Source organism: Meleagris gallopavo, chromosome 5 (genome assembly GCF_905368555.1).
Source record: "Meleagris gallopavo chromosome 5, MGAL_WU_HG_1.1, whole genome shotgun sequence".
NCBI classification, from domain to species: domain Eukaryota; kingdom Metazoa; phylum Chordata; class Aves; order Galliformes; family Phasianidae; genus Meleagris; species Meleagris gallopavo.
In genome coordinates, this window is record NC_139408.1 from 17,407,713 (window position 1) to 17,435,477 (window position 27,765).

General features: G+C 40.6%; 1 protein-coding gene across 5 annotated transcripts; it reads left to right on the forward strand.

Moving 5' to 3' along the window:
• Nucleotides 1-1,868: 1,868 nt before the first annotated feature.
• Nucleotides 1,869-27,538, forward strand: CTTN (cortactin). 5 transcript variants are annotated; one of them, XM_085224516.1, is made up of 17 exons: nt 1,870-2,028; nt 4,298-4,381; nt 4,808-4,881; nt 6,190-6,319; nt 8,676-8,786; nt 9,462-9,516; nt 10,026-10,136; nt 10,956-11,066; nt 11,662-11,772; nt 13,051-13,161; nt 14,846-14,901; nt 15,283-15,352; nt 15,822-15,970; nt 24,102-24,191; nt 24,279-24,453; nt 25,096-25,167; nt 25,749-27,538. In XM_085224516.1, exons 2-17 carry the CDS (start codon nt 4,298-4,300, stop codon nt 25,883-25,885), a joined length of 1,647 nt encoding a protein of 548 aa, XP_085080642.1. In that variant the 5' UTR covers nt 1,870-2,028; the 3' UTR covers nt 25,886-27,538. The 5 variants fall into 5 exon arrangements, with proteins under 5 accessions (XP_085080639.1, XP_085080640.1, XP_085080641.1 ...); XM_085224513.1 differs by lacking the exon at nt 13,051-13,161 and having other exon boundaries at nt 1,869-2,028; XM_085224514.1 differs by lacking the exon at nt 10,956-11,066 and having other exon boundaries at nt 1,869-2,028.
• Nucleotides 27,539-27,765: the final 227 nt, after the last annotated feature.

Below are 27,765 nucleotides of genomic sequence, written 5' to 3' on the forward strand. Positions count from 1 at the left end.
TTTCGTCATGTCCTCTAGATCCAGAGCAGGATGCGGAATGCCTGGAATGGAAATACTGTGATCAATGCTTTAAACGTCGTTTAGTAATGACTGTCTGTTTGTGTTGCTACCTGATAAGTGGCAGACTTGTATATTTTCTGAAGAGCTATCTTTCTGGAAAAAAACCGAGATGAAACTGCGGAAGGAAATCTCGTCTCACTGTTTAGCTAAACAGGTAGAAAAAATAGCGTGTGTGTCTCTGGTCACTGATGTGATGTTAGGCGTGCTCAAAGTCATGTACTGTTGCTTCTCAAAAGTGAAAATGCAGAATAGACTGGTAAAGTAAGAAAATATGGTTATTACTTTAAGGCTGTGAACCCTGACTGTTACGGAACAATGGAATCAACATGAGAGCTAGAATAAAAGTGAAATAGAAAAAGCTTTTACAAAATTGCAAAACTGTGTGTTGCTTTCCTTTGAATTACATGGCAAAGCTACCCCTATCCCAGGGAAGTTGAGAAAAACATTACTTTGTTTTAATAACACCCCACCAAGAAAGATATTGCAACTGCATGTGTAAAAGGCACATGGAGTAATCTTTAAATCTTGATGCAGTGATTTTTTTTTTTCTGTAAATGCCAAATTTAAAGGCTTCATTTGTGAAGTGCTATGAAAACATGTTTTAAAATGTGAGAACCCTTTTTTTTATTTGCAATAAAGATGATTGAATTATCTGAGAACTTTAAACTTTCAATTTTTTTTCAGTTTAGAAGGCAGGTAAATATCAGAACAAATAGTATAACTTCATCTCTATCTTTTCTAACCGCTATAGAATTGGAAGACGAGGTTGTTTTTGCAGTGTCTGATGGACAGTAGTAATTTATCATGACAGAAATGAGATGATTCAAAGCTGAGTTTTTGCTTGGCCTACGCCTGCTTGAAGTCCTGATGAATTTGGCTTCTCTTTAAAATGCATCTTGCCTTCAAAACACCAGGGGCTGCTATGGGATCTGCTGGAACTAAATTGGAAGGAAGCAGAGGTAATTTTCAGGTACAGTGTTAAATTTGAAGGATTAGTTGAGGGATGATGCTTTTGTTGAACATAGTAACTACGTTGCCTTCAAATGGATAATGTATTTCATTTTTCAAGGTCATCTTTTGGTGTACTCGCTAACCTTAAGTAAGGACATTCTAAATTTTACTAATGGTGGTTGTTTGCAAAGTGCAGCAATTGGAGCCTAACTTAGGTAGCAGCACCTAGTCTTATAGGCCATTCTTATAGGAATGGATGAAAGTGCTGGGTTGATATTCCTACGTGTATCTTATAGTAAGTTTAGTCCAGTTTTTAACTCCGAACATAGAGTAAGTTCTGTTTCATATAGGAAGAATTGAGCCTGACACTGAGCAGACTCTGCCTTCACGTGACTGGAGGAGCTGGTAAGTCACGCTCCTACCTCCAATACTTTGCAAACTCTGCCTGGATTATTTCAAAATCTCACATTGTGTGTGTTATATACGTGTATTTTTTCCGCCACTAGATACGTCATTCCTCCTGCTTCCCCCTCCCCAAAAGATAATAAATACATCATGGGCAAATATCTAACCGTCCTGACCTGCCGTCAGGAAGGCGGCAGTGTCTTGCTTTCAGACCTAAAACATGAGGGTTGGGGTTTTGTTTTCAGCACCTATTCGATGCAGACACCCTGTGAACAATCACGGGCGGGCCTCTCGCCCCCTGAGGAGGGAGAACGGAAGCCCCTCAAGAGGCAGTGTTATAACTAAATGAATTTTGAACGTGATCTTAAAATTCCTGACAGGGCCTTTCCGAAGCCGCAGCCCGCGCTCGTTCGGTTCGCACCGCTCTGCCAGGATCCTAGGCTAAGGAAGAGCCCCGGCGGGGCGGGGCGGTGCGGGCAGCCATCTCCCACCTGGAGCCGCCCCGCCGTGCGGGAAGAGGAAGTGGGAGCTCGGGAGAAGCGGAAATCGCAGCCGCCGTCCGCCCGGGAAGCACCGCGGGAGCCACGGCCGCGGCAGCCGGCGGCCAGCAGGGTAGGCGCAGGGCGGGGGCGCCGGGCTATGCGGCGGGGAAGCCCGGGGCCCTCGGCTGCACAGGGAGCGCTGGGTGAGGGCCCGGCGCTGCGACGTGCGGCCCGGCGGGGCGGGAGGCGGGTTGCCGACGGGGCGGGATGGGGCTGCCGGCCCGGGCATCCCCTGGAAGGCCCCGCGGGGCTGTGCGGGCCCCGGGTGCCCGCGGACGGGCGCGGCGCTGGGCTCTGCCCGCCCTGCTCTCCCGGTGCCGGCGCGGCCCTGCAGATGGCCGCTGCTCGGACGGTGCTGGGGGGTCCAGCTGCTTCCATTGGTCACGGTAGGGTAAAGGACGGAGCTGGCCCGATGGGTTCCGAACTTATTTCTAGCCTCGATGCTCCGGAAACGTAATATTCTGGTTTTCCTTCAGTAATTTGCCCATGTGAGTCGCTGACTCACAGGCAGATCATATTCGTCCACATCCTGCCTTGGAAGAGATGCTGGAGCAGTGGGCTGCTGTGCAAACCGGGCCTGATCCCGCCGGCTCGCAGCTGGCTGTGCGACTTGCGGGGCTGGGCCGGGGCGGGCGTTTGTGCCTCTGTGCGGGGCTTAGGGCTAAACCTGGTGGTGCTGGGCTCGGTGAGGGCGTGTGTGTGAAGTCCTCTCTTCCTCGGCTGTCCTCTGTGAGAATCTGAGGAGGAGGAGAGAGAAAAATCCTGACCTGAAGATTTAGTCCTCTTGCTGCCAAACGTAACTGAATTACAAAAGACGAAAAGTCAAGCGAATGCTTGAACTATGCTCCTGAGGAAGGAAGCTGTCCTGGAGGATTTTGTTATAAGTTCTTGGTCTTACAAGGCTTTTAGATATTAAGTGGTTCATCAAATGGTACTTCTCAGTTGCCATAGGAATTTGGAGGTGGGAGACATGAACAAAAGAAATAGGAAACATACTGCTGCTTTGTCAGGGTGTGCTCTGCTCTCTTCTCACCCCTCTCCAGGAACAGTCTGTGGTTTGCTGTTGTTGGTTTGATTATTTCTCAGTCACTCTCGTTCTTATTCCAAATCCTGGCATTTCTGACGTGCTGGCCCGCTGGTTCGTTCTGTTAGACTGCAGAGCAAGCAGGATTTTGTTGCTATAGTATAAACTTCACTGCGAATTATTAATTACATATTTAAAATGGAATTTTCATTCTACCTCCTGAGTTATGTTTGTGCGAAAGAAATAGTCCACGTTAATAATCTTTGTAAACTATTCCTAATAAAAAAAGTGAAGGTAAATAAACAGGATGATGGAACGTTCAAGAACTGTACTCTAGTGGTACAAGTAGAAAGAAAAATCCTTCCTCTGACTCATGAACATGAAAAAGCTGGGAGAACAGAGAGCTTTTTGTTGTTGACTTTGGTTGGCTCTTCAGAAATATACATTATGTATGTATATATATATATATATATGTATAAAAATATAATTTTTCTTGAATAAGCTTTGTAAAATACAGCCACTAGCACCAGGCAGGTGATACACTGTGCTCCCTGGTCATGTTCAGAAGTGTTAATTAAAGTGCCCAACCTGATACTCTACTGGGTATAGTATTTCCAGAAAGGGAGATACCCAAAGTGCTCTGGCTGTTGTTTTGGGATGTTAGTGCTTGCCTTTTGCTTCCTGCTATCATCGCACCAGCATTTGCCCTCTATTCTTCCCGCAAGTCAGCTGGGGCGCTGAGTTTTGCATGTTTCACAGGGGATTATCTGAGAAATGCAGCAACTTGCATACCCTGTTGTTGCAGGCAAGTAGACCAGTGTCTAGATTGTATGCAAATTCTTGTAGTTGTTTGGATTTCTCGTAAGTCATCGCACATCTGAGGCAGCACGTGGAGCACAATATCACGCTTGTCATTATGAGTGGCTGGTGGAAAACAGCTATTGCTATGCCCTAAGCACATGCACAGGGTCCGGAATTGCAGCAGGAAAGCTGCCTGAACAGAAAACTTTAGTGCAGAGGTACAAAGGGTGCTACCACTGAGTGAAGAAAAACCACGTGTTAATTTGGGTAAGGAGAGGCTTCCTTGGTCTCTTTGAAATTTCATCTTTGATTGCTGCTAATCTTTCTGCAGTGCCAGTAGAAAAACTAAGGATGTGGTGGTCTAAACAGTCTGAGAGCCAACGACTGCAGAGATAGCTGACGTTTGTGTCCTTTGCTTGGAATTTTGGGTTGTGCTTCTGTCAGCGTACACAGAAGGGAAAGTGAGTTTCTGTGTAACGGGAGTGTGACGGTGCTGCTTCTGGTGGTGTTGCAGATGTGGAAGGCTACTGCAGGTCACGCCATTGCCGTCAGCCAAGATGATGGAGCAGATGACTGGGAGACAGATCCCGACTTTGTGGTACGGCTTTCAGATCTCATCTATTCACTGCAACTGTGTGGTGTAACATGCTGAAATTCTGCAGTGGGGGGGGGGTGGCTGGGTATATCTAAGCAAGGCAAACTGGTAGGAGCATCTTCCTGGAAGAGGAGAGAATTAGGATTTTCTGTGTGGGATGAACAAAGCTATCTTGTTTTGCTTGGATGCTGCAGGGAAGTCTTCATGGAAGTGATTTAAATCAATCACTTGTGCATGAGAGTGATTTGAAGCAGCAGCTTTTTGGGGTAGAAAGTGCCTTATGCAATGGGAAATGCACAGGGCTTGCAGAAGCAAAAGCAGAAGTAGTTGGTTTTCTGACTCTTGGATCTTGCCGACTTCTGGCAGGTTTTGCTGTGAATAACTGGTAACATCTTTGGGTTCTTAACGCTTTTTGTGTGTCCTTCACAGAATGACGTGAGTGAGAAAGAGCAGCGCTGGGGGGCTAAAACTGTGAAAGGATCCGGCCATCAAGAGCACATCAAGTAAAGCAGCTCTTTTTCAAATCTATTAATAGCCACAATCCCAGGCAACTCTTAATCATTTCATGTTCTCCTCATAATTAAAACGAGACTGTAGAAGACTGATTATTTGTCACATTGCTAATTTTTCATCTACGTCAGCACCTTCAAATCTGAAATTAAGATCAGAGTTATGATGTAAGAACTCTTAAATCTTGCTTTTTAACTGGCAGTGATGTTTTGCCTGCTTCTTTGTGTTTGGGAAGTTTCTTTGTTATTTTTGGGTGAGAGAACCAATACTGCCAGGGATTTGTATTGGGTGATCTGAGCAGCTGCATTTGACACTAAGAGTAGATTTAGTCTCTTAGTTCTCAGGCTTTGTTTAGAAATCTGCAATCAATTTGAAAAAATTGTGGCAAATTAACAAATGGACTCATGTGACAGACTCAAAGAATGAATGCATCACGAAAGCAACATGAAACAAACAGTCCCTCTTCTGAATCTCGTACTCTTTATGAAAAGTGCCTGAGACTTAAGAGCAATTTTAGGATATCTGTGATTTAGGAAATACATGATTGTGGTCCTCGATTCTGTTTTGCTTTTCTGTTTCTTGGTATCCAGCCCCGTGTTTTGAAGCTGAGAATGAATGTGATCAGCGTGGCTTGCTTTTGGGATCAGCTGTGCTCTGCCTTCTGTGCAGAGCAGCGCTGACACCTGCTGGCTGAGTTGTGCTGGGGACACTTCAGTCTCAGGTGGAAAGTGCTTTAAGGAATCCAGATTGCCGTCTGGGTTTGTCCTTCTTGTACATAGTCTGTGCTACCACAGTTTCAGTTCCTGCATTGCAGGAGAATACCTGAGGAAGAAGAAATGAATGTCTCCTTGCATCCTTATTTGGTATTACAGTTGTGTCCAAAATGCTTGTTTGGAATCAGAGTCCTGTTACCATAGGGACTGTGTAAGAGATGTTCCCTATTCTGAAAAGTTGCCATGTAAGTAAAAAGTGTTAAGAAGAATTTAAATTAGGATGTAAGAAGAAGATGTATTTGAGGCACTTATGAATTCATGGCAATGGATTGAAAGATATTTCAAATAGCAAAATACTCTTCTATGTGTCTTAAAACCAACACTTCTTTTCAAACAGTGCTCTACACTGAAATAAATTCTGATTCTCAGAATATGAAGTGCATTGTGAATTGAAAATTGGGTAGGGCTTCAAAAATGTAAATTGTCTGACTTCTGAATTACCTACTTATTATTTATTTTGCATCTTTTTGAAATTATCTTCTGAACCTTTCTTCGTAAATCTTGCTGCTTAATTGTCTGTCTTTAAAGTATTCATCAACTGAGAGAGAATGTATTCCAAGAACACCAGACCATCAAAGAGAAGGAGCTTGAAACGGGACCAAAAGCTTCCCATGGCTATGGAGGGAAGTTTGGCGTTGAACAAGATCGCATGGATAAAGTAAGTCTGCATGGTCTCCTGGGATGATGATATAAGCCTTGACTCTCCTTGCCATTGGTCAGACAGCCACGCACGTGAGTTGAAGGTGAAGGCTGTTGTTCCTGCTTTGCCAGAATCATTGATACAGAAGCTCAGATTGTGGTATAAGCTATAAACAGCAGTGGCTCAGTTTGAGGACATCACCTTTGTAGAGCTGTGACAAGGCTGCATGTGACCACTACCACCCAAGTCTGGCAGAACATCTGGTCTTTTCTACTTTAGTCGGGATTCTACTACAGAAAAAGGTGAACTGAAGCATACGAAGTACCAGGAACACCTATTTCAGGTAGCAAATTAGGAATCTGTGAATGATGAGGGGGAAGTTCTAGGATGTGTGGTAGGTCCACACGTGTGAGCGACGCTTATCCTGCTGTTAGAGCAAGCCTGCATTCTTACATCCTGGGTGGATTTCCTCGGAGTCAGCAGTCAAGTTTCTAAATGTGTATTTCTAAATTAAGAAAGTACTTCACGCATGAATAAATCTAGCATTATTTTAATTTCAGTGGTGTGCCTGCTCCTCTATGCATGTTCAGGTTTCCAAAGAGTGAGGAAAAGGGTTTGCTGCTTCTTTTAAATTAGCGGGTAGCTCTCTTAAACAGTGATAATGTGTGAATACTGACAAGTAATACAAGCATTTAAAGAATCATTATACTTCAGTCAGATGGCAGTGTTTTACATAAGGATGTGATGGCTAAGCTGCACTCTATTAACAAAAGTTATGGTAATTTTTAAGGTAATTCTATTAGCTGTGTGGTACTTAGACAGTCATATCAAATCCTGGCTAGTTTCTTTCTCACACTTAGTTAAAATTAAAAACCAAACTGTTTCCTGAATGTGAATGATTTTATTTTCCTACTTAGTTTGCTTTTTGTATTTCTAGTAATTAGGCAGCCTTAAATTCTTGCCATATTTCAGAGTAAATTGCTGTATAATTCTCAGTGGGCCTTTGCCTTTGAAATAGACTAACCTAACCAGTTGAATCTGGGAAAGGAACTGATCACCAGATTCAATCCTGAGGCCTATTCTGCAACTGCATAGCAATCTGGTGTCAGCAGTTTATCCCGTGTTGATGGGAGAAAAAGAAAAAAAGAAAAAAAAATAAACTAAAGCAAGCACTGTTTCCCATAAACCAAAATTAACCATCAGGAAAAACCTGATAGTTGTGCCCGTATGAATGGTATTGGTGGGAGGCATTTGTAATTTAGTTTTTAATGAATGCTTTCTTACTTGCAGCTGTAGTTATACAACTTCATCACTGAGATGTTCCCATCGAAGGAAGACTTTCTGCTGTACAAAACCATGACACAGTCCTAAAATGAAAAGCTATATAACTCCATATGCCAGGCTTCCATCACTGATTTAAAAGATAGCAGAGTTTTATACTGGGGAATTAAGAGTGCAACTTACTCTGAAATACAAACTTTGAAGAAAAAATTTTTTTCTATATATTTTTTTTATAAAGGTATATGTTATGATGCTGTATATTTAATGACATGCCGTGAGGAACTCTCTTTTCTGGTGTCATGTAAAGAAAACATTGTTAACCTTACCTACCTCAATTTGTCCAACAGTGTAAAATCCTCTTTCTCTCTCACTCCCCCCTTTAGACGTGGTGGTTGTGCACATGTGAGCAGCAGCCTCAGGTGTCAGATTTAAGTGGAAAATTGCAGGTTGCTCTGGCTGATGCTCAGCTTTGGCACTGGACGTGGAAGAGAGCACCTTGCTGTGGGATGTAGCACCCCCAAGGTGCATGGCTTCAGCACTGATTCCAGGAGCTAGGGGAGCACCCAAGCTCTAGGTTAAGGTAACACTAGAAAGTGTTATCTGTGAGCAGGGGAGGATGCACTTTCAGGTGTGTAATTACATATCCTCCTGCCCTACCTGAAGCCAGCGGCAGCGAAACATGACTGCTCCTGCAGTTGCTGTGTTCAGCTTGCTTTCTGGTCAAAGATGGAGGCTGTGGGGCTGAAACGTTGGTATTTTATCTGCAACTAATCCTTAATTTAAATTTTGGATGAACACCATCAAGATTTTGCCTGTATCTTTCTTTTTTTTCATGCCTGTGATTTGAGGTAAAAATGCGGAGTGTAAAACAACGTCCATAAAATACAGTCATTGCTGTCAAACTCTTGGAACTTCCTTTGACTGTGCTGTTTAGGTAGCATGGTGAAAGTCTCCTAAAGGCTCCTCAGTGACCAGTGATTTCAGCAGGAAGAGGTGCATGTTTGTTACTTCAGATAACTTAGATAACATTTTCTCCTGCATACAGAACTGTACAGAACTGCTGCCTGTTTCTGAGCTTTCCACTTTCTTTTAGTCAGCTGTTGGACACGAGTACCAGTCAAAGCTTTCTAAGCATTGCTCCCAAGTGGATTCTGTGAAAGGATTTGGAGGCAAGTTTGGAGTACAAACTGACAGAGTTGACCAGGTAAGCAATTTCTCCTGGTACTACAGCTACTCACAGTAGCTGAGTTTATCAGTTCATATATACAGCTGAAAAACTGCCACATTTGTTCTCCCTGTTGTGTTTGAAGTTTAGCAGTAAGCTATCAGGGACTGTTAAGTTGATAAATTTCTGTTTAAAGCAAAGCAAAAGCATGGGAAATAGCATGGGAGTAGAGTTGAAAAGAGATGTTAACATATGACTGACTTTTAGCTGGTGTGTGCTCTTTTGGTGAGGGTAAAATCAGTGTGACTGCTAGAGATGGAAGGCCTTGGGGAAGCTTTGTCTTGCACTGCAATGTGAACTACTGTGCAAGATCCCTGGAATGTCCTGCCAAGAGTGCATAACAGCCCTTGTGTAGAAATACTGCATTTCTATTGTATGAAACTTCTGCTGTACTAAATTGCTGAACTAAATTGCAAGACAACAGTATTTGGCTAGGAAAATTTTATTTTGGCAAGGAATGACAAAAACAAAAGCGTTTATTGATTGTGGTGTAAATGAATATGGCCTGTATATTTTAAGTGGGTGTACCCAATCCAAAAAGTCAGAGCAGTATGGAAAGACACAGGAACTTTCAGTGCTGTTTATCCACTGAAGTGCAAGTAGTTTTTCTACAAATGTCTAACATCTTGTCGTGCATTTTTATTTCTCTTCCAGTCAGCTGTTGGGTTTGAATACCAGGGGAAGACTGAGAAACATGCTTCCCAAAAAGGTAAAGTGGTGAGATGATTGCCTCTGTAATACAGGTTTTTAAAATTATTTGAATAGGTGTTCATTCTTTTATTGTTGGTGAAGGACCTTGTTTAGTGAGGCCTCAATATATCATTGTCAATTAATCAAATATTGAGAGATCTGAGGGGAAGAGAAGATGAAAGAATTAGTTTTAAGGCAATTTCATGAGTTTGTGAGGTTTTAATTAAACAAAATAGTGTGTCATTGCAAGTCTTACTTTTCTTGTAGAAGTAAGGTTCTGGAACATTTTAAAGTAGGAATTGTTCTTCGCTTTATTGAACCCCGGTTTAAGAGGAAGCCTTGGAAACTACAAGGACTGTAGCATTCCTTATTTTCTGTGCTTAATTTTAAACTTAATTTCCTATACCAAAGAGTAATATTTCAATGCTAAAATAACAGGCTTTTTTTTTCTTTCCCATTAATTTCTAGAATATGCTTGTAGTGGAAGCTTCTTTGTTTCGTTTTTCTTGTTCTTTCCTCTCAATGCAGACTACTCAAGTGGTTTTGGTGGAAAATATGGAGTGCAAGCTGACAGGGTGGACAAGAGTGCAGTGGGATTTGATTACCAGGGTAAAACTGAGAAGCATGAGTCACAAAAAGGTGAGCATGGATTCATATTCTGACATGGTAGGCATTAATGACAGGCAGTGTTGTAAATTTTTTTTTTCTCCATCCGTTCTACTCATAGCCCACTTTATACAATTTATGTTGCTGAAAACTTCAGCCTCTAATAAAGAAGCCTAGAACTTAGTTTCTAACTTTTCTTAAATGATGATCCTTCTGACGTTACGTTGGAGGCAGGGCACGCAGGTTTGTCAACAGTTTTTTGCAATTTGAAAAGCTATGGGTTAAAATACTGTGAGCAGTTTAACCACAGCAGGGTGTTTCTAAAAGTATCAGCTATTGGTGTAATGAAATATTTATCAAAGTCAGCAGTGTTTGGAATTAATACTGGGTTGCTAATCACATTTCTAGGCATACCTGATCCAAAAATCAAGTATTTTATTGAAAAATTGACATTTTTGCCATCCGTTTTTTGTTTACCTCAAAGAAATATTTGCACTCTAGAAATACTAAGAAGAACGCGGTGTTTGTTTAGAAGCAGACAGGCTGTTGCTGACATGTTTCTTGAAGTTCACTTCCCTATAAGTGTCTTAAGAATTTCGTCAAGGAGTCCAATAACAGAACTGCTGCTATCACCTTGTAGTTGAAATACATATGGTGACATTTTATTTTCCATCTGAGAGACCATATTCTGAAGAATTTATGACTTCAGTGTCCTGAATCAAAATTAACAGGGGATGTCAGTACTTCTTTTAATATGTAATTTAATGTTAGCTCATCTGATTGTCACAATTTTTCAAGGTAACATTTTGTTGTTGAACACTTACAAACAAAACTCTTCACTCTTATCTCTAGATTATTCCAAGGGCTTTGGTGGTAAATATGGTGTTGACAAGGACAAAGTGGACAAAAGTGCTGTTGGCTTTGAATATCAAGGCAAAACGGAAAAACATGAATCACAGAAAGGTTTTTATTATCTTATTTAAAAATACTGGTTCAAAACAATCAACCTTTCCAATCAAGGAAGACATAATTTTTGTTGTTGGTGGTAAATGTGTGTTTGCCTTTTGTGTATGTAGATTTCTATTTCCTTTAGATGTAGAAGAAGACATTGGAAACTGTCCCTGAGTTTCACAATCTGATTTCCAAAGGATCTTATATCCACATGGATATTATTGAAATAAGCGTGTAACTGTATTGATCTATGGTATTCAGAGACAGTGTCAAAAATCCTTCTTTATATATATATCTGCTTTATGCATATTTATGTGTGTATTTTATGGCTTTAGATAGAAAGTACATCAAATTCTCTAAGTTTCTGAATATTATTGAGACTATATGCTGTAATCTACACTGGATTTTTGGTGTCTTCTTGCACTGTGGTCCTAGAGTTACCAAATGGGTGTTGTTCACTTTATCAGGGGGAAAATAATGAAAGCATTATCATCATTAAATCATCATCAATAGGGCAACTTACCCTGTAACATATCTGCCATTTTTTTCAAAGTACTGCTTAGAATCATCAGCTGTATTAATGTTTTCTGAAACTTCGTGCATACAGATTATGTGAAGGGGTTTGGAGGCAAGTTTGGTGTGCAGACAGACAGACAAGACAAATGTGCACTTGGCTGGGATCATCAGGAGAAAGTGCAGCTGCATGAATCCCAGAAAGGTATATCAGTTCATGATTCTTAGCCGCTCTTTTCATCTTCCCTGATACCCACTTTTCTCTTCCCTGTGTGAATCCTCCTCCCCTGGTATCGTTAGCTGCAGTCTTACAGTGCTAACACAAATCTCCTTTTTCTGTGTTTGAACTGTTGCTGTGTATTGGTTGTACTGGTGTCTGCAAAGCAGGTTAAGCACATCTGCTTCTGAGTCCCTGAAAATTTGGACTTAGCTAAGTTCTCACTGGAGAAGCCTAACAAGTCTGCAGGTAGCCTGGATTTTTTTTTTTTTTTTTACTTTATTAGTTGATTTGTACAAGCCACAAATTAACAGTTTCTCTGTACTTTCCATGAGGGCCTTCACAAATAATCTGCCTTTTTGGTTTGGGTTCTACACCCAATTTCCGTGCAGTGGAAATCTAGTATCTAGTACTGTCCTATCTCATTGTCTGAGATATCTATTCCCATGAAAGATTGGTTCCCAGATGAAAAGTTCCACAACAACCATTGCTTCCCTGCCTGTCACTAGTCTTTAACTTAAAGAAATTACCTTAATACTTACTTAAGCTAAAATTTCTTAAATTAAATGTGATCCTCAAAATATTACTCTGTTGGGTGCTCTAGGTTTGTTGCTAGAGGATTAATACCTGAATCCCTGGCTTTGTGCCCTCATTTTATACCATTCATTAAAATGGCTGTCTTTAGGCAGCAGTAGAAAATGATCATAGCTGTTGGGTGAGAATTTCCTCCAGCTGCTGTAACAGCAGGAATGTTGCTTCTTCCTTTAAACAGTGCTGTGATATCAGGGATATTTGATGGCTAGTGTCTGTGGACACTATTTGAACACCTCTTTAAACAGTCAGATGTGTAGCATTCAGGTATTAACCATGGTGATGAAGGAAAGCCCATTTCATCCTTAAGTGCTAATCCTCTTGTATCTTGTTTTGTTTTGGTAAATATACCGTGTGTGTCTGTGTTCAGAATGTTGATCAAATGCAAGTGCATTATGCAGTATGTATGAAAAATGTTTAGAATTGCTGTTTTTCTGTGACTGCAGAATGTTGTTCCAGTGTGTGATAAATTGCATTGATCTCTTTCTAGTCTCAAGTGGAAACTTCTGAATTTACTTGTACAAAAGCGCACTGAGAATTTTTTAACCATTTTTTAACCATTTGAAATTATTGGGAATTGAGAAATATTGCAAAAAATGATCTTTGAGTGTCTCTGTGACTAAACTTTGTTATTTTCCTCCTTTCATTTTAATGTATTACATGTGGCTTTTTCAGACTATAAGAGTGGTTTCGGAGGGAAATTTGGTGTACAGACAGAAAGGCAGGACCCATCTGCTGTGGGGTTTGATTACAAGGAGAAACTAGCCAAGCATGAATCTCAACAAGGCACCGTTTTCACTTGTTACTTTCTCAATAGTGCAGCCACTTCTCACACAGTCTTAAATAGTTCTCTATGTAGATCGATGCTAGTAATGTGCAGGCACTTTCTTGCGCTTCTGTTCCTACATGATCTAGCAATGTTCTTCCATTTTATTCTTAAAATGTTACACGAAACAGGCCTGTGTTCAGGAAAGGATATCCAGTGTTTAGTTAACAGCTCTAAAACAAAATGCATTTAGTTAATGACTATACATACAATGTGATAGTAACAACGTAATAATTAATATGCTGTTAATGATATGCTTACCAGTTCTGAAGTCTAAGTGTGAAATTTTGCCTGGATAAATTGGTAGAAAAATATTCAGATAAGGACCGTGCATGTAACCCTTAACAAGCAAAATTGTCTAATTGTAGTCTTTAAAACAAGAAGTAGGGGATGTTTGTGGTTCTTGGGTGAGCAAATACTGTTATAATGCTCTCTTTATTCATTGTGAAATAGTTGGGGTACAAACCATGAATTCCTGGTTTTCCGTTATCTTAAAGTGAGAAGTCTGGATCAGGAAAATGTAAGTGTAGTATATTTATTCTGGCTGAAAATACATACAAAGCTGAAGAGAATTAGGTTGTTCATTCTGATTATCAGTATATTCGAACTTTTGAGTGTCCAGTGTGCTGTTAGCAGACCCCAAGTACTACGCTAAAATAGCTGGTTAGGAGTCCCCAGCAATTTTGGGGCTGACAGGAAGAGTAGTAGTTGTAATTTTATTTTAGGGATGTATAGGAAAGCCTGTCCATCTGCAGAGTCTGGTGCTTGTTCCTACAGACAGTTCGAGAGCTCATTGCCACCAGAAAGTGGTGTTTTCTCAGCCACACACTCTTGCTGCTTCTGCTGCACTGGCTCTGGTGCTTGTTGGACGTTTCTCTGAGAACAATTCTCTAGAAATAGTGCAAAGCTACTCTTGTTAGTACTTCTTTCTTTTTATACCACTAGTGAATTAGCCACTTCTGGAGTGGAACAAGTGCTGGAGTCAGCATTGGGTGAGAGCAAGAGTGTGTAGTTTGCAGTGGTAAAGAGCAGCAGGGCCACCCTGTTCTTTAGTGGTGAGTTGTCACAGTCGTGCTGTCTTGTGGAACTGCCCCTCTCCGTAGGGATAGCAGGAGTTATTACCAATAACATTAATATTCAGCAGTTGGATATCATAACCAAAACTTCCAAACATGAGATTTGTTAAATTTTCCTGCCATATGTAGAATTTAAGAAGGAAGAAAAAAAGCCACCTCTGTGGTCAGCAAAGACTGGATGTCACTCTTTGAGCAAAGCAGAAGTGACTTAGGTTATACCATCACTGCAGAGGGCTAAAAGTTGGTGCTGTGAAAGGCTGTGTTACAGAAGTGATGCATTAGAAGGGCTCATCCCTTACTCCTTGCTTGATACCTTATCAGTCCTCAGCTTAATGTTTACTCAGAGAATGCATGTGGCCCGCAGTCTTTCCTCTGCTGGTGTACCTGAAGGCTCTTGTGGTTATGTATCCTTTCTGCATCAAAAAACAAGTTGCATTTTCTTTGGCGGCTGTCACTTTGTCTTTGCATGCAGCTGAAATGGCTATTTGCATTTGAAATGGCTATTTGCATTTGGCGGAGAGATGGATGGGCAAATTCCCCACACTGACCCTTCTGTCCTGCTTTTTAGATTATTCAAAAGGATTTGGTGGGAAGTATGGTGTACAGAAAGATCGGATGGATAAGGTAAGTCTCTTAAAATAGCTATGACTTAAATAGCCTCTAGGGATAAAAACCAGCATGCTTCAATCTGTATCGTTCAGCTCTTCGTTTATAGATGCTTTTTCAGTCTGTCACTGGAGTTCATCTGTGCTTTTCTAATTCCTTAATAAGCAAGTGAGCTTGATGCTGGTTTATGCACATATGTATGTGTGTACATATATGTAGTGTGTGTGTATATATATGTGTACATAAATATTTGTAGATATATGAAGTATGGAAAGCTGCAGCATGAAAATGAAAGAAAAGCAAAATCTTAATGAAAGAATAAGAAGAGGTTGAAGCTGTCTGAAATGTCTTCATGAATTTGTATCTTTTTAAACTTTCTCTTTTCTTTATTAATGATAGAATGCAGCAACTTTTGAAGATATTGAGAAACCAACTCCAACATATCAGAAAACTAAGCCAGTAGAAGCTGGTAAGACATAGTACCCATATCCTTTCTCTGAAGGTGATAATCTTCAGAAGTCCTGGCTGTTACTGTTGATGAAATAGTGATGAATAAGGAGGGAACTGCTGTACCTGTGGATCTCTGGCAACTTCAGCTTCTTCTGAAGTCAGAAGTTAATGTTTTACCTTCGAGGTTCGATATAATTGAAGAAGAGACAATACTGAGCATCAGAGTGGAGAGAAGTCTGAGTAGGGAAACAGGGTGGTAGAGGCTGTACCATAAAGGAAAGGAAGGAAAAGTGTTGCACAAGAGGTTTGGGGTTGGAAGGAAAGGAGAGGATGAGAGAGATAGAATTACTTTCCTAAATCAGCTATGAGCTCAAAGAGAAGAAACTGCAGAAACATGGTTAATCCTTGCAGAAATTTTACTGTAAATTCGTTCTATGCTGCTGTTAGAGAGAACTTTAAACAACAACATATTTTATTTTTAATTACAGTTGCTAATAAAACAAGTAGCATTAGAGCTAACTTTGAAAACCTCGCCAAGGAGAAAGAACAGGAAGACCGAAGGAAGGCAGAAGCTGAGAGAGCACAAAGAATGGCAAGGGAGAAACAAGAACAGGAAGAGGCTCGAAGGAAACTGGAGGTCAGTAGGACTCAAATCCTATTCGAGTAGCATGTCTAGTGTGTTTCAATGTAAAGTTGGGAGAAAAAAATCTTTTAAGTAAATATATTTTCCCCTGTAACTGCTGGGCTTTAAAGGTCTGTGTGTGTTTCTTCCTGTGCTTTATCTGTTTGCAAAGCCAGCTGTCTATTAACATGCATTGTCTGCATTTCAGACATCAAATATGGTGATGGAGTAATAAATACCTGATAGTGTATCATTTTTGTATCTGGCCCGTTCCAAAAGAAGTATGCTTATCTTGGATGCTAATCTCTATAGCCTAGCCTTGTCATACTTCTGCCTTTCAGTAATACCAGATTCCATTGGGCATGAAGGAGTTTGTAAGGGAGAGACACATGGTCACCTAAATGTTGATAGTATGATGACAGTGATGCTGTTTCTTTGGAATCGGTATTGTTGAAGATGGTGATTATCGTCCATTGGTGTTACACATTCATGAGATGAGGGGAGATAGTGTTCCAGAGGCTAAATAAATCTTGGTTTGGAAATTCAGAAAATGACTTTTGGCATCAGTGTGCTTAAAGAGTTAGTGATTTGCATGTAAATCATAAGCAAAATAATTCCAGGGGGTGTTTAGTCAGAAGGTACGTCTTATCTGCTTTATAGAATTTGCATGCTTAGCGAAATTCTGCTGCTAGGTGGAAGGACTAGTCTTTTGTGTCTAGTTCATTTGCTGTGTTTTGTGATGCCTGAAGTGCCTTAGTGTCAGTAATACTGAGGGATGGCTGTTTGCAGCTCTAACCTTTCATGCAAGCTGCATTAGCAGTGTTTGTCCAGAGCTACTGTGGCAGTTTCCCCCATGGATACATGCTGTTATTCTGATTTCATGACCTCATACTTAAAAGTATGCATACTTTCTGTCATGCCATGGACTGGAAAGCAGCTGTTAGTAGTATTAGAATAGTCCCTCCTTTCTCCTTCACTTCTTGCTTCATAGAAATAGAAGACTAAGCACAGTGCACAAAAAAAAATAGTGGTCTTTTAAACACTGGGTGAATGCTACCTAGCCATTCCCCTGCACTGAGATGTAACAGGCAACTTGTAGGCAACACTGGTGCTCAGCTAGCACGCTCCAACCAGAGCTAATAGTGTCACAAACAGGAATACTAGCAGGGAGATTGAACGGATTTTGATGAAAAGTATGTTCAACTCAGGGAGGTGCACAGCAAAATCCTCATCCTCATCATCTTCAGTGTTGCCACTTTTTATGTTGAGGAGACACTGCACAGTGAATAGTTCTTTGAGATCCTCGTTGCTGCTCTTTTCTGCTGATTATTGGAGAGTTCCCCCTGCTCCTCCCAATTCTCATTTTCTCCCTCCCCTCTTTTGTTTTTAAATTTTTCCTCAAAAATAACTTTTGTTAAGAGTCAATGGATGCCATCCACTACAGACTTCAGTAATAAATTCTCTTGCATATGAAATTGTCTCGACATCCTCAGTGTGACACATGAAATCTAGAACTGACTGTCAGCTGTTTTCTCAAAACTGTTCAGTCCTCTGTTTAATAACAAGTGTGACAGTGCTCACTGACTGCTTTTTTCACACGTGGTAGCTACTTCCCTGAGCAGGAAGCTGTTGAAGAATGCCACCATGTGATGTTTATCCCAGTGCACCAGCACGGTCTGATTGATCACCACTTTAACCTTGGTGTAAATAATTTGTTTTATGTATATGAAAAACTGTATGCACAGTGTAGCTCAGATATTCCTAGACTAAGAAGAATGCAACTGCAGTGAAACCAGTGTGTACTTCACATCAATTAAACTAGCCTAAAGCAGCATAGTTTATGTATTTATCAGCTGACTACTGAGCCACTTTATTCCCTATGCCAGCAAAGCAGTTACACAGCTACGCAAAAGCAGAAAATTAATAGTACCAAATAAAACATCTAGTTAACCTTGCCTGATTTGATGATTGGGTTCTCAGCTCTGCTGTTCACAGGTGTGCAGACCAGTGCTGCTTCTGAAATAGCTTTGTAGTTTTCCTGTGCTGAAACAGCATGACTTGTGTATTTTGTGTATTGCTTGACTTTGAAAAGCTGTTAACTCCCTTTTAACTTCTGTTTGAAATTGGGCAAATTCTAGCTTTATAGGATGGGTCAGGTTTCTCCAATCAAAGCAATTGCTGGGTTTTTTTTTCTTCTTTTTTTCTTTCAGCTTATGACCTCTTTTGCTTTATGGCTTCAGGAAGCACAGTACGAGCATATATTCACTGCATATGTTTATCAGAAAATGAGTGGGAATTGGTCTTTGTGTATATCAGTGATTTCTTTAATGCTACCCTTCATCTCTGTGTGCTGTGAAATTTAAATACCTTCCCACAGCACTGTTTCGGTTTCTTTACTGTCCTTGGGAAAAACATGTGACACCATCAACACAGCATCTGCCAATTTCTTAAAGCTGAGAGAAGATGAAAGAAAGATCTGAAGTTGAGAAGTCAGTCCTTTCTTTTGATAAGATCATCAAGCCTGCTCTGGGGCACCTCTTTGAGCATTAGGCAGCTCGGACTGCTCTTTGTCATTCTCAGCATTGGCACCAGTCTCCGGCACTCAGCCATGCAAAAGAGAGGTTGAACATTTTCCTTGAGGAGAGTCTCTCAGTTCCCCTCGGAGCAGTGAAGCTGAGATGTGTCAGTCAGAGCAGTTGTTATTGGAGCTCTTCAGATGAGAAAAGTTGAATGCCTCTACTGAAATGATTGCAAAGTGCTATCAGTACATCACCACCATCTTCTGGTGTAGCTGTTGAACTGGTAGCCCCATTGCTCCTCTAGCCATTGCTGGGCTGTCAGTGCTTCTGAACTATTGTCAAATGTTCCCAGCATGCTCCAGTGTATTTAAGCTTATGCATCACCAGTGTCTAGATCTAGCATCTGTTTTTTTTTCCCCCAGCACTGTGATTTTTTTACTCCTCATTCTCCTGAGTTTTTGTCCATGCCATCAGCACAACAATTGCAGTCAGAGGGCTTTAGCCTGTCAACTCTGGTGTCAGCTTTTCTTGGAAACAGCCTGGAGGCAGCCTTGAGGGGTGTAAGTTGTTCTTGAAAGAGCAGTTTCTTTCATCTTCAAGAGATCTTGCTTTTCTTTTCACTTACCTTCTTCCACTAGCACATTGGATCTGGGCAGCATTACAGTTTGTGACTTGCAGTGACATTGTTTTCCTTGCAGCATTTAATGTAGTAGATATTTTACAGTTCTTCTGATAAGGAAGAACCATGAAGCAGGATGATGGATGGTGCAAGTGTTTCACTGTCAATAAAGCTGTTCTGTATCCATGGAATCGCTTTGGAGAGCCCTTGCTCCCAGTTACAGCTGAGAACTGCTAAGAAATATCAGTTCCTAGGAAAATGAACTTTATTAGTATTTATCCTACTTCTTCATTTCTCTCTCTAAGGTATATATTATCACCTGGCAATAACTGCATTCCATCATCATTACTTTTGCTTTATTCTCAGACAAAGGTGACTGGTACCTTTAGGTCTTTTCAGTTAGCCTGTTTGAAGCTTTGTAGGTTCATCTCCAAGATACCAAAGATAGTTGTTAGACAACACTCATAACTGAGGACTGTTATTTCCTTACTTTCATTTCATTGTTTCTAGGGGATTCTACATTTAAGTCCTTGTAGGTAGTGCAGCTCATCCTTGAACACCTGGATATCAAGTAAAAAACTTCACTCATTATCTTAGAGCAATTGCCTACTCTGAAATGGAAGGAGCTCTCTTACCAGGGTTCCAGGAGACTTTATTCTTAACACAACACTTCATCTCTTATGCAATACCTCAAGAATGTAACGCTCTCTTAGGGCACATGAGAATTCTGTGTTACTTCATAGTGATCCTTTTTTGTGCTTTATGCACAATTTTGCTCTGCACCTTTGCTACAAGCGGGTTACTGTTCCTTAAGGTGCAAGGAGGTCCTTCGTGTATGGTAGCACCCACATCTTTCGTAGAATACCCTTCCAGTTCCCTCTGCCTTGATAAGTAGGGGGGAAATTGGTATATTCGTCTAGGTTTAGGAAATACTGTGTAATTCCATTGCACCATGACTGTACATCCATGAGGAGGAGAGCAGCTACATACTAGTGCTCTGGAGATCGGAACTTTACTTCTTTTCTTATGAGGTGATGACATAATATGGTTTAGGGGAGATTCTTTGTTCCTTCAAGGTGGAAATTGAACTAAATGGTAGCTGTGGGGAGACTCTGAAGTTCACGTGCCAGTCCTTGAACTCTGATAGACTTTCTTGCATCCTCATCAAAAAGCAAGAAACCCATTCTAGTGACTGCGTGTTTTTGAAACGTTGTGCAGCTGGCATAGAAAAAGTATTGATGTTTCTTTTTGAGATAAGCTTTTGTGTTGAAGCTTACTCTCAAGGACAGTGCTGAAACTGCCCAAATGGAGCATTTCTGGAGACACTTTTGTTGCAGGTGTTTTGGTTAGAGTAAGGTAGGACAACATCCTGTTGGCTTTCATCATCTCGATGCCACCTGTATGTTTTGGTATTGGGCTGCCTTTGTCTTTCAGGACTTCTTCAATTCTCTCAGCCTGACCTGTGTAACAATTTCTGTCTCGCTCATCTCAATCTTGAAATAATCCTCTTCAAGCTACCAATGCCAAATGACACACCGTTAGAGTCCTCCTGTTCCAACCTAGTTGGAGCCATTTTTTCCAATCAGTATGGAAGAGATGACTGGTTGTTCATATGCTAGAAGGCCAAGCTTTCAGCTTACTACTCTCATTGGACTATCTTCCCTTTCGCTGTATCTGTTCATAGTCTGGAAAGTGTGTGAGAAGTTCAACCTTTCCATTAGCTCTCTTGTTGGGCTTTTGTTTCAGCTTCAGTTCTGCAAAAGAGTTAATGCAGTAACACCGATTCTCAGGAGTCAGTGGGCTATTGTCTTTTTTTTTTTTTTTCTTTCCCTTTCTCAAAATGGCTTTCTGTCTTTAGAGTTATTTTTGCTGTAAGTATGAATCAAATTCCAACCATAATGCTTGATTTTTCTTGTGCTACAGGAGATATTCTGTTGCCTGGACACATCTGAAGTTTTTTCCAAAGCTGGCGGTATTTAAATTTTACCATAACCAGATGATTAATGCTCTTTCCAGTCTAAGCATCTCCCTGGTTAATTGTGTGATTCTATAGGCTCTGAGGAAGGGAGGATGAGGTGAAAGGGAAGCTGAAATGGCCTTGGCTGTGCTGCCCTTCACTCCCATGCTGAGCATGGAAAGGGGCAGGATGCAAGTGCACCATCCACAGGTGCTGTGAAGGGACAGAGGTTCTTTGACTTAAGCAAGCTATTTCATACAGAAAGTTCTCTCACTTTAAGAAAGTATGTGGGCATCCACCCTCCCACAATGGGAATGTACATATGGACTGCATTCTTTCAAGAATCCAGTTTACTGGTAATCCTTTTTCATCTTTGCTTTTCACATATGTCACAAAGGGAAGTGGTGTTCAGGGAGCTGTTCTTTAACTATTGCAATGAGTCAAATGCCTCATGATTTAGCCTCTGCTACCTTAGAGAACCATGGTAGATACTGCTTCGCATAGAGCAGCTTCTTCCACAAGGAAATGCCATAAGGTGGCCTGAGGGGACATGAAATTTAAGTGCATTATAGCAATTATGCTGTGGCAATCTTAGGCAGTAATTTGGATTGCAGAGACCCATTTCATAGGAGAAATGATTCAATAATTATTCATTATTCAATTTTTATTATTGTTAATGATACTGATAATTGATACTTGTTAGTTTCTCCCCAAACTTAGGTTTGTGCTCTAATAAACACTTTGCTTGTACTTTTTCATCTGTAGCACAGAAGTTAAAGAGAAGGGCATTAGGACAGATTCTTTCCAGAAAACTCAGCATAAGCTTTGAATTGAACTTCAAAGCTGGCTCTGTTCTCAGGACACATTTTCCTTTCTTTGTTTGATGTATTTTTTTTCTGAGCTGTGACAAACAAAGAAAAGGAAGATTTTTTTGCAGTGAAGTCCTCTCATTTCATCTCTGGTCTATGATTTCTCCTGAGAATCCTTTGGGAAGCTGTGATTTGATGGACCTAAACTGGAGTGCAGTCTCCCATAATTTATATTCTCTGTCCTTTTCTACCAAAAAAAGAAAAAAGAAAAAAAAAGGAAAGAAGAAAGTTTGTCCCTAAATACGCAGATTTCTTTTCCTTTGTGTCAAAGAGAAGTAAAATGAAATAAGTAGCTGAATAAGTAGTCTTGAAGTATAAACATTACTTTTTTTTAAGTCATGCAAGCAAACACAGTCCTGAATAATGTGCTCTAAGGGGACCTTGTTTGAGCAGAGAGGTTGAACCAGCTAATCTCCAGACGTCCCTTCCAACCTCAACTATTTTATGATTTTGTTGCATTTCTTGGGATATGGTATTCAGGTTTCCTAATGAATGGCTTCCCAGTGATAATTGTCGTTCTGCCCTCTGATTCACAGGTGGCACGGTATGAAATTCTGGAGTGCCAGAACGCTTGATTCAGATTCCTACTCTTTGTATTGTGGAGTACAGTGATACTGTTTTTATTTGGAATCATAGAATCATTACGATTGGAAAAGACCTCAAGATCATCCACTGTAACCATCCTCCTATCACCAGTATTGCCCACTAAACCATGTCCTTAAGTGCTACATCTGCTCTTTCCTTAAGCACCTCCAGGGACAGTGACTTCACTATTTCCTTGCACAGCTTGTTCCAGTGCCTCACCACTCTTTCTGAGAACAAATTCTTCCTAATATCCAACCTGAATGTCCCCTTACACAACTTGAGGCCATTCCCTTTTGTCCTATTGCTAGTTACCTGGGAGAAGAGGCCAACCACCACCTCACCAGGTCATTGTAGAGAGTGGTAAAGTCTCCCCTGAGCCTCCTCTTCTCCAGACTGAGCAATCCCAGTTCCCTCGGCCACTCCCCATCAGACAGTATCAAAGGCTTTGCTGAAATCTAGAAATCTAGATAGGCTATGTCAACAGCCCTTGTCCACCAGATGAATCACTTAGTCATAAGAAGATAATGTTAGTCAAGCAGAACCTGCTTTTCATGAACCATGCTGGCTGGGCCTGATCCTCTGGTTGTCCCACATGTGCTGTGCGATTGCACTCAGAACCTTCCTTGGCACCGAGGTCTGCTGACAAGCCTGTAGTTCCCCAGATCCTCCTTATAACCCTTCTTATACATGGGTGTCACATTGGCAAGACTCCAGTCATCTGGGACCTCTCTGATTGACAAGGACTGCTGATAGATGGTGGAACACAGATTGGCAGTCCTGTTTACCAGCTCTCTCAGCATCCTCAGGTGGATCTCATCTGGCCCCAAGGACTAGTAACAGTCCAGGTGCTGTAGTAGGTCTCTGACTGTTTCCACCTGAATAGTAGGAGGTTTATTCTGCACCTCACTCTAGACTTCCAGGACAGGAGGCTGAATACCTTGAAGATAACTAGTCTGAATATTAAAGATGACAGTGAGAACCTCAGCCTTTTCCTTATTCTCAGCAGTCACATTCTCCACCGCATTTCTAATACATGCAGCCCTTCTGAACATTTGAAACCCCTTGTTGTCAACATATAGAATTGAATTTTGCATGAGCTGTTCAGTCTTTCCCTTTGGCAGGTTTTTGGCATACCTGCAAGAGTTTACAGGATCATTTCTCATCAAGGACAATAAATCAGTAGTATAATTAGAACATGGGGGCTTCAAGTTCTCTAGGCTTAAGCTAAAATGGTACATGAGACCCAATCAGCTAATGAACAGTATGAATGTATTGAGCACAGAAACCCTGCAGCTCCTGTGGAAATGTGCCAAAGAACATTGTGTGCTCTGTTTTTAAATTCATGTATCCATACATTCTGTGCAGTTTTTGATTCTACATTTTTTTTCCTCCTCTGCTTTGCAGTATTGCTGACTTTTTTTTATAGCCATTTTAAACCCCATGCAGGTTTAACGATGCAGTCAGTCCAGGTCTGTTCTGCTCCCTGCTCCAGTTTCTTTCAAAATATGCCATTTATCTGTTATTCGAGGATTGCTTCTTGTTCTTTTATCAAACAGTGACTGAGCTACACTGAAGCTTTTCTTTCTCTTTGTTAAAGGAGCAAGCTAAAGCCAAAAAACAAACTCCACCACCATCTCCTACCACACAGCCAGCTGAACCGAAGACACCCTCAAGCCCAGTCTACCAGGTTTGTTACCATCCCTCCTAGTTTTTGATCCAAAGTGTAGGAACCTCTTAACAAAATCCTGATCAACCTCACCAATTGTTTTTTCAGGATGCAGTTTCCTATGATGCAGAGTCTGCCTACAAGAACTCAGCAGCACACGAGCCGGAATCTGGCTACAAAACTACGGAGTCAGACTACCAAGAAGCAGTGAGTCAGAGAGAAGCAGAATATGAACCAGAGACAGTCTATGAAGTGGCAGGGGCAGGAGACCATTACCAAGCAGGTAAAGTGTTCATTTCTGATGTGAAACTTTTGGTGATGAAGGCTTAGTCCTTTGAGTGACCCAGTGAGTAGTTGTGCCACTATCACACAGCCCTCGTTTTCTGAAGTCATTGTTGAGGCTTTGAAGATTTCCCACCAACAAACATCAGTTAGGAAATGAAGACAAAACTAATAAGCTAATGGCACTAAAAGTTCTTTTTGAATTCCTGTTTTTCTCACCTCTTCTGCTTCCTAAAATTATATTTGCTCTGGAAATTCTGAACACATTGCTTAACACACGCCCCCAAACATGCACACGTAACAATTTGTATTAAATACTCTTACATGCTGATCTTGTGCTCAGTTGCTGGCCTGGCACATTCTTAAGTGCTATAAAGCTAATAATTTTTATTTTTATACTGTATTAAATGCCTAGGTGAGAACGCTTCCTGTCAGAATTTAATTGTATGTGGTTTAGGAAAAAATAATCCATTTCAGAAAGTACATCAGCACTGTTTAAATCCTGCATGGTTTGTTCCCTTCTTTCTGTGTGGCGTTAGAATTAGAATGAAAGGAGGAATACCATAGGAAAAAACTCAGAACGATAGCTAGTATGCTTTATGCTTTTAATTTTTCTTCTCTCCCTTCTCTCTCTCTCCCTCAGAAGAAAATACTTACGATGAATATGAAAATGAACTTGGAATTACAGCCATAGCTCTTTATGATTATCAGGCTGGTAAGCAAAGCTCTTGTTCATCTTGTGAAAACTCTTATTTTTGAAAGCTGAGCCTAGATTTTTTTTCTTTTCCTGCCATCTTGTAGTCTCTTGTACCAATGTGTGAAAATATGAAGCGTTAAAAATGTTTAATAAGAGGACAGTTAGTGATTTAACAGCAACATTGAGGCATTTATGAAAACTGCCATCCACTGCTTCTAGAAATTACAGAGGTTAAAAAAAAATCTTTATAACTAAGTGTTAACACTCATATTACACCCTTGGTGTGAGCAGTTAAGCTCTCCTCTGGTTAAATCTAGGAAGAGCTCAAGAAAGAGTGCTTTTCAGGGTATTATGTAGGGATTGCTGCTCTGAGTTCGAAATGTGCTCAAAATACAGCGGGTGGGAGCCAGCTATGGGTCAGTGCTGAAGGTGACAAAACAGCTGTCTGTGCTGCTTGTCTTTGTCCGGTGCCCTGTTTCACAGCCCTGATGGGAGGCAGGAAGGTGATGGGTGTTCGTGGCATCTTTAGTGGGCTATCAATGAGAGTATAGGGGGACGGGTCCTGTGCGAACACTGAGCTGCTTCTGCTTTCTCTCCAGCGGGTGATGACGAGATCTCCTTTGATCCAGATGACATCATCACAAACATAGAGATGATAGATGATGGCTGGTGGAGGGGTGTCTGCAAAGGCCGATACGGGTTGTTCCCAGCGAATTATGTGGAGCTGAGACAATAGAGACTATTGTCTGCTGGTTATGCCTTAATTCCCCAGTCAATAAATCTGACTTAATACACTACAAATCATGATGCTTTTCTGAGAATGGAGGGGTATATACATACTGCTTTTATATTTAATACTTTGCCGATGCTTTTTAAAATGTTTACGCCACAGAAGTTGCTAATATATTGTAACTACTCTGTTCTTCACTAAGGCTCTTAAAATGATTTTCCTGCATTTGGAAACATTCTCTGCCAAATTAGTGATTGTCATAAAAAGCCTTTCCAAGGACAATTAGCTGTCTGTCATAATATTGCATGTTTTACTCATAAGTGAGCAGATTTACCTAGTGTTTAAGTCTAGTTAGTCTTCCACTAAATGTTTTCAGCTCAGAAAATCATGGCTGTGCAGGTTATTTGCATTTCCACTAAGCAATTGGGGTGGGCAAGACTGGGAAGGGGCATAATTTTTTCCTTTTGTTTTCTTGATAGTATGTGAAAAAGCAAAGAGAATGCTTGAAAGTTACAGCTAATGGCAGTTAATCAAGTACTCTCCAATATTTACTGAATATTAATGTTATGAAGGAAACAGTCTGGTTACTTTTTCCTTCTCTTTTGAAGTGAAGTTTTTAGGATATTGCATTGATTTCTTTTTATTTTTTTCCCTCATCTTGCTCCTTCTCTTCATGTTTTCCCAGAGGAGGACAGCAAAACACTCTAGCACTGATTGTCCTGAATTTCTTTGCTTTTTGTTCCAATTTCTCTCCCATCTTTCACAGGAAAACTTGAAAAAATTACTATACAAGTGTTGAGTTACTCAGTGAAATTCCTACTTGCTCAAAGGGAAACTGGCATCCAAATCTGTGTGACTACCTACAGGAATAGCCTCATTTCTTTAAAGGGAGGAGAAAGGGCAAGACAGAATTGCAGTCATTTTGTGTACAATGCATCCTTTGTTCATACAGTGAAACAGGCAGGCCTGCTGTGCAGTAATAACATTTTACATAACCATATTTGAGTTGAAGAATATTAATACAAATAATTTGATTTTAAACCCTTATAAATAATCTCAGTTTTTAAACCATGTAAGAGACATCTGTACTTTTTGTATGTTCAGCAGAAACTGCCAGTAGCATTCTACTAAACAATGGGTTTAAACCTGTTCTTTGCCAAAACTAAAACTGAACTTTCTGTCATTCTAGAAAGCTGACTTCTCTGCAGGTTTAGGGTCCCTACCAAAGATAGTAAGTTGCATCTAATAGCGCACGTGTTAAATGTATGTACTGTCTGTTTCCACCTTCTGATCAAATGAGAAAAGCAGAACTGATACGGTAGCTAAGAAAGAATGCAAAGAATTTTTTTAAACTGTAAATTTGGACCAATGGAATATAGGAGACCTGTATAAAATGGTAAAATATATAATGTATCTTGGAAGGCATTGTGTTGAACCAATTCTTGGATGGTTGGGACAATCCTTAATGAATGTCGTGTACGTCATGATTATATATATTTTTTCCTTTCCATGGTCTCATTTCTCTGTTGCATTTGCATTACTAGGGTTGGGTTTTATATGCAGTTTATTTTATCCAATTTTGCATAGAACACCTCATAGGGGAGATATGATTTTTGTAAATTAAATATTCAATAAACTTTTTGAACCATTTGCATGTAATATTTTTGTATTTTTAAGTTCCTTTGTTAGTTTGTTACAGGTAGTTCATCCCATCTCAAGCTTCATCTGGGACCTACTTGAGTTCGACAAAGGATGCTTCCTATGGAGAGCTGCTGCATGGTGCTTGGTACTGTAGTGAAGGGCACCTACGTTCTTCTAGGTTGCCGCTGCCTTCCAGATAATTCTTTTCCTCAGAAACACAATAGCTTTATCATTTATTCCTACTC